Source organism: Danio rerio, chromosome 11, assembly GCF_049306965.1.
Source record: "Danio rerio strain Tuebingen ecotype United States chromosome 11, GRCz12tu, whole genome shotgun sequence".
NCBI classification, from domain to species: Eukaryota; Metazoa; Chordata; class Actinopteri; order Cypriniformes; family Danionidae; genus Danio; species Danio rerio.
In genome coordinates this window covers 14,548,159-14,560,187 of record NC_133186.1, presented here as the reverse complement: position 1 = coordinate 14,560,187, position 12,029 = coordinate 14,548,159, and the positions used below count along the sequence as shown (strand labels likewise).

The 12,029-nt window shown below is 36.9% G+C and overlaps 1 protein-coding gene across 5 annotated transcripts in view; it reads right to left on the bottom strand.

The window, feature by feature from the left end:
* The window catches only part of grin3bb (glutamate receptor, ionotropic, N-methyl-D-aspartate 3Bb), a 195,944-nt gene that overhangs the window by 1,942 nt on the left and 181,973 nt on the right, over positions 1-12,029 (bottom strand). For 3 of the 5 annotated variants that reach the window (XM_068224302.2, XM_073916566.1, XM_073916565.1), the window contains exons 7-9: positions 8,214-8,378; positions 7,256-7,323; positions 541-1,114 (exon numbers count right to left, since the gene is read on the bottom strand). In XM_068224302.2, coding sequence (XP_068080403.1) covers positions 601-1,114; positions 7,256-7,323; positions 8,214-8,378 — 747 coding nt within the window. In that variant the 3' untranslated portion in view covers positions 541-600. Of the gene's footprint in view, positions 1-540; positions 1,115-7,255; positions 7,324-8,213; positions 8,379-12,029 lie in introns of those variants that run through there. The other 2 variants (XR_012387079.1, XM_017358314.4) reach the window with 1 other exon arrangement.

The window sequence follows — 12,029 nt, the reverse complement described above, 5'->3', positions numbered from 1 at the left end:
AATATATTTTTCCAACAAGAAATATGTGGCTAGTGAAAATGGTGAGTGGCTAGTAATGTTGGAAATCTACTAGCCACAGTGGCTGGTGATCAAAAAAGTTAATGTCAAGCCCTGGTTATTAACTTGGCTGAGATTTGGCCGTGGTTCATGCTTGGCCCTTGTATGGAAGCCAGACTTGGTCCAATCATGTTCCGTAATTCACTGCAGAATGTGGGCCAAGCAAAAGCTGATTGTGTGGGCCATATCTGGGCTAGAGAAATTTTGCTATGTGGGCATTAATTTTCATAGTATTTGTTTTTTAATATTATACGTCAAAGCTTACAAGTTTTTTTCTTCCTCTGTTTTTAACCACATGAAGGTGAGTAAATAGTGAGTAAACTTAAATTTTAGGGGTGAACTATCCCTTTAACAGGAGTTGTAGAGATGCTTCAGAAGATGTAACATGAGGCTCTATTAGCGTAATAACTGTACCAAGGATCAAAGCTGCCTTAGCATGATATTTTAAAAGAGTCCTGGTGTTTTTTTTCCTTTTTTTTTGAAGGCAAACGCTAAAAAAACATGTCCATTTTAACAATGTTCATACTGCTCGTAATGTGAGCATCACCTTTTTAAATCTGTCGGCTCTTTGGTGAGGGCGGGGCAAATGGTAGCTGTGACTGTGGGCGGAGCAGTCGTTGTTGCCGTGGTGAGAGCAGCAGCCGCTCTCTCTTTAGCCAGTGTTGTCTGAAGTTCAGCCCTGCGAGCCAGAGCAGCTTTCAAATGTCCACGGATTTCCTCAATCTTCGTCTGGAGCTCCTCCAGCTCGTCCTGTCCGGAGGGGCTCGAGGATCTCACTGACGAGGTGGCCCGCTGAACAGGCCCCCCATTTTCACACACTCTCGCCAATAAACTCCCAGCCCCAGAACTCAACGTGGAGGCGGAGCTGGTTTGGCCCCCGTCTGACACAACTCGGGGGAGGAGTCGACGGGTGTTGAGGGTCTCCAGGTTGAAATGGACCCTCTTGTTGTCTTTAGGCTCCTGTGCTACCTTGGCACTCTCGTTGTTCCACCTGGCAAATGATCCAAGCGGAGCAGGTTGAGGTGGAGGATGCGGCTGGGCTTTCTGAATGTTACAGCTGGGAAAAAAAAATTATTTAGATAGGAATTAGTTTATTTATTTATTAAGATACTCTTTTTATATAACAGGGTTTCCACTTTAAGTCAAACATCCAATTTCCATAAGATCAGATTACATTAAACTTTATTGTTATTACACATGTACAAGTACAAAGCAACGAAATGCAGTTTAGGTCTAACCAGGAGTGATCAAGTGCAGGATACCTAGGTATAAAATATAAAGTGCAATTAGAAAAACTACAGTGATATTTAGGGCTTCACGTTGGTGTAGTGGGTAGCACGGTCGCCTTACAGCAAGAAGGTCACTGGTTCAAGCCTCAGCTGGGCCAGTTGACGTTTTTGTGTGGAGTTTGCATGTTCTCACTGTGTTTGCGTGGGTTTCCTCCGGGTGCTCCGGTTTCCCCCACAAGTCCAAAGACATGCCCTATAGATTAATTGGGTAAGCTAAATTGTCTATAGTATATGTGTGTGAATGCATGTGTATGGACGTTTCCCTGTGATGGGTTGCAGCTGGAAGGGCATCCGCTACGTAAAACATATGCTGGATAAGTTAAGGTTCATTCCACTGTGGCAACCCCAGATTAACAAAGAGACTAAGCCAAAAAAAAAAAATGAATGAAAGAACATCTAATAAATGAAAAAACAGGAGTTAATAATACGTTAATGATATAATACAAAAAAAAATATTAAATTAACACCATAAATTAAAACTTGATTATCATTTTGCATCACTTTATAGCCACTAAGAGAATATTGGATAATATATCTCAGATTTTCAAAAAAAAAAAAAATCTGAGATACACGAAGGCCTATTTACTGTTTGATTGGTTGCAAAGTGCTCCCTTTTTCATATTTTATAGCTCAATAGTAGTTTTACAGAGTTTTCTCTTGTCTGCTTTTAACACCCAGACTTTGAAGTGCTCATTTTGAAGACAAAGCTCTTTAAATTTATATTATCCTGGCATGTTAGCCTTAGTTAACAGATGCAGTCTTGACTTTAGTGCCAGTTGATGAATGTAAAAGGAATAAAATGTAGCTAAAAATAGCCTAACCATAAAAAATAGACGTCGAAACAGCACATGAACTACCTGTCATAAGTTGTGTCTCTAGGATTTTCAAATGTTTTAAAATTAGCCTGTTTTGCTCAGCAAAGCTGAATTTATTTAATCAAAAATACACTTAAAATTGTGAAAGGTTATTGCACTATAAAATATAAGTAGTTTATAATTTAAATTTAATTTATAATAACAATTTATTATAATTGTGTTGTTATTCTTTATTTTGTTAATTAATTTTGGGTGCTCTGGTTTCCTCCAGAGTTCAAAGACATGCAATTTAGGTGAATTGGATCAAATAAATTGGCTGTAGTGTACAGTGAGTGAATATGTGTGTGATGTTGAGAGTGTTTGGGTGTTTCCCAGTACTGTGTTGCCGCTGGATATTTTAAATATTACAACATGCAACTATGCGAGTGTTTATAACTGTCCCCTAACATTAAGAAGCGAGTTTGGATGTTCTCCCCATATTTGTGTGTTTCCTCCAGGTGCTCCGGTTTCCCCCACAGTCCAAAGACATGCGCTAAAGGTGAATTGAATAAATTAAATTGTCTTTAGTGTACAGTGAGTGACATTACAAAATGACCATTACCACTACGCTTGGCACGCGGTAAGAGGGCAAGGGACTAAAGCCACCTTTCCACTGCACACAACATCTGGACTACTGGAATGTGGCGATCGCATAGAATTTTTGTTTTTGCCATGCACCATGGGACAGAAACTGATTCTCGCTGTGCCCGATATAAAGGAGAACAAAAGCAAGAGCTTTTATTCTCTGTGCTTTCACAATGGTTTTTGGAGGGAATGTGGACAAAAAAATTAATTCATTTTCTTTTCAGCTTAGTCCTTTTATTAATCTGGGGTCGCCACAGTAAAATAAACTGCCAACTTAAATGCATAAGTAGCATATGTTTTACAAAGCCGGTGCTCTTCCAGTCGCAACTTATCACTGGGAAACACCCATACACACTCATTTACACACATACACTATGGACAATTTAGTTTACCCAATTCACCTAAACCACATGTTTTTGGACTTGTGGGGGAAACCGAAGCATCCAGAGGATATCCAAGCGAACATGAGGAGAACATGCAAACCACACACAGAAACGCCGACCTTCTTGCTGTGAGGCGAACGTGCTACTCACTGCGCCACCGTGCAGCCCCCACAACAACAAAAAAAATACATACAATAAAATATGAATAGAATTTTTTATTTTTTTTTTAAATATAGACTTTCTTCTAAATCAAAAAATAAATAAATAAATACTATTCCTCATTTTGCACGCACGGACACTGAAAAACATCACATCAGGTCAACCGGTCACACACGGTCTAGTCGCAGGAGTGCAAATATTTGAATGGATTCGCAGCTCAATTCGGTTTCTAATTTTTCACGTTTGAAGATGATCGTAACAGCTCCTGGACTACTCTCTATTGGCAATGAATGACTTCCGTCTGTCGCTTGTCATGTGCAGTGGAAAGGAGGCTTAAGAACATATTTTAGGAATAACAGTAGATTGCAACTATGCCACCAGAGGGCACAAAGTGACAGGATGTAAACAAACAGAAATATAAAGTAGCTGTAAATACCCTTCTACTTGTAAATAAAGATGAAATAATGAAATAAAGCATTATAATTCCTTTGTTGATCATTAAAAACTGGTTAACGAAGCTTTATTATAACTGTAAACTTAAGTGAAATGAGGAGTCATTTTGGATATTAAAATCAAAGAAAAGAAAGACAACTAAAATAAAAGTATAAACTTACATAAATAAATAAATAAAGTAGTGTTTTGGCATTAATATGAAGAGATGTACAGTGTTTGTTAGTTTAAAGTGATAGGACTAAGACAGTAAATAAATAAGCTTTTTATTTACGGTTTTCATTTACATTTTCTTTGTTGATTATATTTCTTTCTTTCTTATATTACTTGCTTTTATAGATGTTTCCACTTTCAAAAGGCGTACCGAACCGAACCGTACCAATTTTTCGGCACCCTTTTGAAAGGGTACCAAACACGAGAAAGGTTACCAAAAGGCAGAGCTAGACTCGCAGCTGAATGGTATTGGTTTACAGAGAAACGTCATTCCCTTAAGTAACAAGCCAGACTTAAATCAAAAGAGCCGCAATGTTTAAAATACACAGCTGAGAGCTCTTTTACAGCGTAAATACATATAATAACGAGCCATGGTCGATATGGGCTCAAACAAATCATGTCATGGTCTTGATGAACAGCCACAAAGCCAAAAAGAAGAGCAGATTTACCCTGTGCCCCTTTTTCTTTGCCCCTGTTTTTTACGAGTCAGTCTGAAGCGCAAGCGGTTTCGCTTTCTTGTTTGCGCTCATGTACGCGTCTATATCTGAAATAAGAAACTTCTTGAGCTGATAATAACGTGCACTTGATTGACGTGCTTTTGAAACCCGATCTTGTCGGAAACTGACAAATGCGAGAGTGAATCGGCAGGTCACACTAGAGATTGAGTTTGCGAAATTCTGTCGTATGGCGCTGCGAAAAGGGGTAGGATTAAACAAGATGATTAGACTTTTAAAAAGAGAGCGATTGCTCCATATTTTAAATTTCTGGTAAATTTGGTGAAGATTACAGACACAGATGAAAGGTTTGCACCGACTGTGGGCTATGTTGCGTGGTGTTTGTAAACCTAAATAAGGACTAAATGTCTGTTGTGTGGAGTTTTTCTGTAGTTGGTAACAGAGACTGTAAGGGGATTGTTGGTGTTTATAAATGTTGCATTTATTTTATATAATTGCAGACATAGTACAAAATAGCCTACTGTATTAGCCTGTCATTGATCTGCAGTTATAATGAAATCATGTTCATAGAAAGGTTAATAATAAACAAGGTGTATGAAGCATCTGTTTTGTGAGAAGTGTTTCTCATATGATTTGTGAACAACCTGTACAGCTTTACTGTTGACATTTATTTGAGCAAGAATGACGTCGACTTAAACTCTGTCGTACACCACGCCCACAAAAAGGGTACCCTTGGTAGTGGAAACGCAAGCCTGATAAAGATGACCTGTACCGACCCGAACCATTATGTACTGTACCTCTCAGTGAAAACGAGCCATAAATGGCTCTTCAAGTTGAATGCTACTTTATCAGTGTAACACCCGGGTTTACTTGAAGAAGGCACGGGATCTCAGGATTATCAAAACACGTATTTTTATTTACAACACTTACGGAGATGAACTCAGGAAGACCATGGAATGAAGACAGACATCAACGTAGAGAGAATACCCGACAAGGACTCAAGGAAACAAAGGACTATAAATACACAGTGGATGATGACAATGATTAGACACAGGGATGAGACACAGGTGAAGATGGTTGACATAAACACATGGCGCGAACTGGAACAAAGGAGCACATGGTGAAGGTCACATGATGAAAACAACACACATGCAAGACTGGGCGTGAAAATCAGAAGCATAAAAATAAATTGACCTACCTCAAGCACATAACTAAAAGTATAACAAAAATAATTTTGCCACGACTATGCATTGACACAGTAGATAGTGCTGTCGCCTCACAGCAAGCAGGTCACTGGTTCGAGCCGCTGAGTCAGTTGGCGTTTCTGTGTGGAGTTTGCATGCTCTCCCAGCATTCATGTGGGTTTCCCCCACAGTTCAAAAACATGCGGTGCAGGTGAATTGGGTAGGCTAAATTGTCCGTAGTGTATAAGTCTGAATGAGTATGTATAAATGCTTCGCAGCGATGGGTTGCGGAAGGGCATTTGCTGGGTAAAACATTTACTGGATAAGTTGGCAGTTCATTCCGCTGTGGCGACCCCAGATTAAAAAAGACGCTTGGTAAAATGATGCTGTTTTAACCATTCTTCCGGAGAAAAATCAACATGTTTGCCTTTTCTAACAAAAGTCGGGATCTTTCTTAGTTTATTGTGCTCCCTGCAGTTGAAAATTTAAAAGAACTGTGAAGACTTTTATATTTAACGCGCTCACCTGAAACACGAGCATTTCTCATGTGAGATTGACAACTGTGCAGACGAATATCAAATGTTGTATATTAGAAAAGGTTGGTCAGTTAAAGTAGGCTACTGTAAGTAATGTTTATTTAGCAATATTTCACCAGTACCGATAGCAGAACTGTTAACATCAGAGCTTATCGATACTTTGCTCTTTATTATGTAGCACTGATACCGATAAAGTACCGAGTTTCAGTACCCGTCCCTAGTAATTTCTGGTAAAAAAAAAAAAAATGCTGGTTGAATAATAGTAACTTTTTAAAATAGGGTATTAATTCGTCCTATTTGGCATTTTAAATTCTTTTAAACATAATTAGGTATTCCTTGTCAATCAGACAACACATAAAAAAGATCAAGTAAAGTGTTATGATAAACCACTGTGAGTTTAACTGCAGGCGCTGTGTGATGCGCATGCACGTGAATGGTAGTCAGATTTGTTCGGGAGTCAGATTTTGATACAACTTTATTTTACCTCCATTTGCGGGTGGACCCACGTGGTTTGCGCTATGCACTGGTCACTGCTAACTGAATTACTTTTCTACACCCAAATTTTGTCTACCCGTCTACGGCATTTTCCTACTCCACAATCAAATTCAAAACCACCCAATCTGGCAACTTGACTTGGACTTGACCTGTATGTAATTTAATAGTGTAAATCATACTAACACTACCAATGATATGATAGATTTTTAGGTTTATTGAATAGATTTTTTGTTTCGTTATAAATGACTGGACAGTTGCTAGACAGGGAGCAAAGTTAGAGACAGAGATAAAGAGGGAGAAGGGATTCGGAATCCGCATGCCCAAAGCACATTGTCGCTATATGTCGGCACATTCCCCAGGCTATCATTAAATTTTGGAATGACATTAAAGAGAAAAAATAATCTAAAACCAGATATAACTTAAAATTTTATTCCAAAATGATAACTGATAATGGAAAAAATATATAAGATAATAGAAAATAAATATTCATAATCCAAAATGGATTTAAGATATTCAAAGTGAAAAGTGATTTCATCAGTTGTAATATGGACAATTCTGATGCTTATAAAACAGATAAATAAAACAAAGACAAAACCTTTTCTCTGTGTTTGCCCGCTGCCGTTTCACATCCTCGTAAGTCATGTTCAGTGCTCTGTGGATTTTCTGAAAAATAAATGAATAAATAAATAAATAAACGAGAAAAGTAAAAGGGATTTGTCTCAGCAAGGGCTCAATGGGAAAGATCAACATGATGCTTTTGATTTTAAAAATCAATATTTCAGAGATGGCAATTACTGACTCAGTTTGGCAGTAATCCCTCTCCACCCCTTTAGAGACAGTATAGTTTATAAGACCCTGAGAGAACAAGCACAACTCATTTACAGAGTCAAAGCTTTGCCCTATGAAAAAAGAGTCAGTTTTAATCTTAGTTATCAGCGGATTAAAGAAAGGAAACATTTTGATGAAATAATAAATTGGGCAACTCTAAATTTTAACAGAAAAACAGCCCAGACAATAAGAAACATCATTAGTATTTAAAGAGATAGTTCTGTATGCTTTTAAAATGTGGTTCCTGTACACTTACCCTTAAATCTGCACTGTACAAAATGCTGGCTTTTTGTACAGTGTATAGTGTACACATTTGTACACAAATCTTAATTATTTTCACAAATTTAAGTAGATTGAACATAAAACAATTAAGTTGTGCCAAAACAAACTTAAGATTTGTGTTGTTTCAACTCATTTAAATACTGTAGGTAGCAAGCAGTAAAAGTGTTTTTTTAGTGTGTGTGTTTGTGTTATTTTTGGATCACAAGGAGATATTTAGAAAAAAAAAATAAAAACAAACATGAAAAAACACACCATAAATATATCACAAAAGAGGTCTTAATTGTTCTGAAAACACGTGACCATTCACTCTGATTTTTAGGGGAAAATGTAGCTTGAACATTCTGCAAAGCATTTCTTTTTATGTTTTACAAGATAAACAAGGCAAATTGATTTGAAAACAACGGGTGGATGAAAGAATGAACTAAATTAGGCTCATGGCTCACCTGACTAGTATGAAGCCAGTATTTGAACTTCTGTTTGCGGCGTATATGTGGAAGAACCAGGCGATAGAAGGCATGCTCTCCTGCCAGAGTAAGTAAGGCCCCAGTCACACCAACACACAGCAACACAAATAACCCTGAGAAGTGACGAATCCCCATCTGCAGTGTCTGGAAAGAGAAAGAGAGAGAGAGAGAGAGAGAGAGAGAGAGAGAGAGAGAGAGAGAGAGAAAGAGAGAAAGAGAGGGAGAGATGTGATGCGCTACTTTTACACTGGAGGGCAGTGTAATTCTGCTGACTGATATTTCATTAGCCTGAAAGAATTGTGTAACCCCCACTGAGTTCCTTTGATGAAGAAGAATTCCTACCAGCTTGAACTAATTGACATTAAAAATCATCCTATTAAAAATGAAGCAGGAATCCCATCAACATAAGACAGAGGAGAGCTGATCTGTATGTGTCTAGATAGCTTGAACTAAGCCACACACTCTTAAAGACACAAAAATCAATCAAATCAAACACAATAATAGTTATATTTATAAATATGCAGATTTCTGAAAATGAAGAACATTTTCTCTTGCTGTTTTATGAAAATGATAAAACAATAGGCCTATATTAAAGTGCATGTTTTTTTTTTTTTTCGGCTGGTTGTTTGCAGGACACAATACTTAGCTGTCTATAGAGCATTTGTATGGAGCCAGATCAGCCTTAAAGATATTATATCCACTAAATTCATACATGCACAACACATTTCACATTTTTCAAAATCCAATTTGTGAATTCACAAGCAAAAATCATAAATATTTTTTGCCAAATTAATTGGATTTTGTGTATTTTTAAATTGTGTTTTGATTTATGAATTGGATTTGAATATTTGAGAATTGTGTTTGGAATTTACTAATCAGATTAGAGTATTTATGAATCATGTTTTGAATTTATGAATTAGATTTGAGTATTTATGAATGATGTTTTGAATTTATACACTGGATTTGAGTATTTATGAATCATTCATTCATTCATTCATTCATTTATTCATTCATTTTCTTTTTGGCTTAGTCCCTTTTTTAATCTGGGATCACCACAGTGGAATGAACCACCAACTTATCCATCATATGTTTTACGCAGCGGATGTCCTTACAGCTGCAACCCATCACTGGGAAACATCCATACACACTCCTTCACACACACACACACTATGGGTAATTAAGCCTATACCCTATATTCACCTATTCCACATGCTTTTGGACTTGTGGGGGAAACTGGAGCATCCGAAGGAAACCCACGCGGGGAAAAAATGCAAACTGATGCAAACTTGATTTATGAAATATATTTGTGTATTTTTAAATCATGTTTTGAATTGGATTTGTGTATTTTTGAATTGTGTTTTGAACTTATGAATTGGATTTTGTAAATGTAAATTGTGTTGGTCATGTGTAATTTTTATTTTATAAAATCTATTATTTTTGAGACTGATCTGGCTTCATAATTTAATTTAGAAAAAAAAATTATAGAAAAGTTATTGTATTAAAATAATAAATATATGGCATTACATACATACATACATACATACTGACTAATATATCACGTTATATGGAGTCTTTAAAATAATTGAATTTTCTGTATACTCTTACAATGAAAGGTTTCGAAAAGGTGATTTTCAGTGCCACAGAAGATATTGTCTCTGTCAACAGTTTTTCAAAGAACCATTTTATTAAAAATAATAATAAAAATAAACAGTAAAGCCAATAAAGAGTAGGCCAAAGTAAAGTGTAGTTGCAGAGTCAATCTTTGGTGAATGTTTATTTCCCTGAAAACAGCCTTTTCCTATTTGAGATTTCTATGTAGTCCAACATAGCAACAGTGGCTCAGCCAATGGAATGATTTCAGGGCGGAACTATTATGTTTGTCATCCAATGTAAGCTAGGAGGAATGTATGGGGACATTTTTTAAAACAGTGGCTTCAGTTTTAATGAACTGAACATAGAATTTCTTTCTATCGTACAATCAACATAAACAAGAGACTACAGAATATAAAACAAAAAATATTTTAGTGAATATTCAGTGTGTGTTTGGTCATAAGGCCAGTGCTTTGGGAGAAATCTACTGCACAGTTCTACTAAACTGTTAATCAGGGAACTTGTGTTCTTAAAACCAGTGAGAAACAGGTGAAGTCAGGCTTACGAATTCAGTTCTGCAAATCTTTGTAAGGCCTCTGTGTACTGCCAAACAGAATTCTGTGGAATAACATTTCCTATTACTGTAGCTCTGAGACAGTTGTCGGATCGATTCAGAAACTGAGCGTATTTTGCATTGGTTTTAACCGGCTCACAATGCTTTGTCCTCATGTTCTCGTCCTTCTGTGAGCCTCTGATGCCACAAGAGCACCGAGATTTGAAATGTAAATGAGGAATAATCTTTTCTGCTCAGGCAATGGTAATTTCCCCCCTGAAATTAAAAGATGGGGCGGAAAAACCGCCTTACTGCAAGCTTAATGCATTCGGCAGCACTGAGAAATCTGCATTGTAGGAATAGTTCGGCCTTTATTTCTTCCTCTGGATGTCAGCTATCAGCCGATCAGCACGCTCCAAAAGTGTCATTTACTCTGGAATCTTCTGAGGTTTAGAGCAGATCTAACACACACCTCTGTCAGCTCCGGAGATAATGACATGAGATAAGTTAGTGAAGGTACTGAGCCAAACCAATATGTAAGAACTGAAGCCCCTCTGAAAAGCCCCTAGCTAATCCAAACATCACTTTCTCACATCAACCTGTCAGATTTAAAAGGGCTCTGTGGAAATGATAAACATCTGAGCTCTCTATTGACTGTTTTATATAATGAATGACAGGATGGTGTCATCGTCTTTCTCTCAGGAGCTTTTTATTATTGGATAAAATATCAAGTAATTAATTAGATTAAATGCAATTTGGTGGTTTATGACAGTCTGGGGATTTGGAGGTTTGATTGGCACAAAGATTGTAATGTCCGAGCTTTTAGATGGACCTTGTGAAATAGCAATTGGGGCAGAGTTTTCTTTTCTGTCAACACATTTAATATTGAAAGCGGGAGCTAACACATGAAAAAATACTAAAGTATTTATGTAATGTATTGGAAATACAATAGTGTTTTTAAACCATACTGTTGTTAAAGGCTCTAAACTAAGTCATACCTGCTCCAGTTGGATCTAATCAAAGTCTTTGACATTCCTTGTTTATGTGCAGCTCAAAACACCCCACAGATTATGTTTTAGAACTTTTTGAATCATAACTGTGCCATTTTGAAGACTGTCTCTTTAAATTTCAATAGGACTGTGTTCCCAGGTCTCTTTTGAAAAGAGGGCGGAGCTACAAACGCCTATGTGTCAGCATAGTGGCAGATTCAAAAACAAGACTAATGTACTATGCTAATGAGGGAGAAATTGTTACAAATGGAAAGTGCTTTCTGCACTGAATAGTTTATATAATAGTTTATAATAGCTTGCGCCCTCCCTCCTCCAAAACATCCAGATTCAGTTGAACAGTTAAATTAATTGTTATACATGGGAAACATATACTGTTTTCCACATTCAAAATATACATATACCAATCAATTAACCAGTAGCGAGAGAGGTTTTTGCTTGTGCCATCGTATATGGTTATGTTTCAAAAATTGTATAAACAGATCCCCAATTTTTTGGTACTTCTTTATACTGTAGGTGTTTTTTTTTCCAGTGCAATGTGTCAAATCTTTCAGCCAGTGGTCAATGGATAACTGTTTTACTTTTATTCTTTACATTTTTACAATATCTGTACTTTCTACTCCTTAAAATTTTAAACCAGTCTTG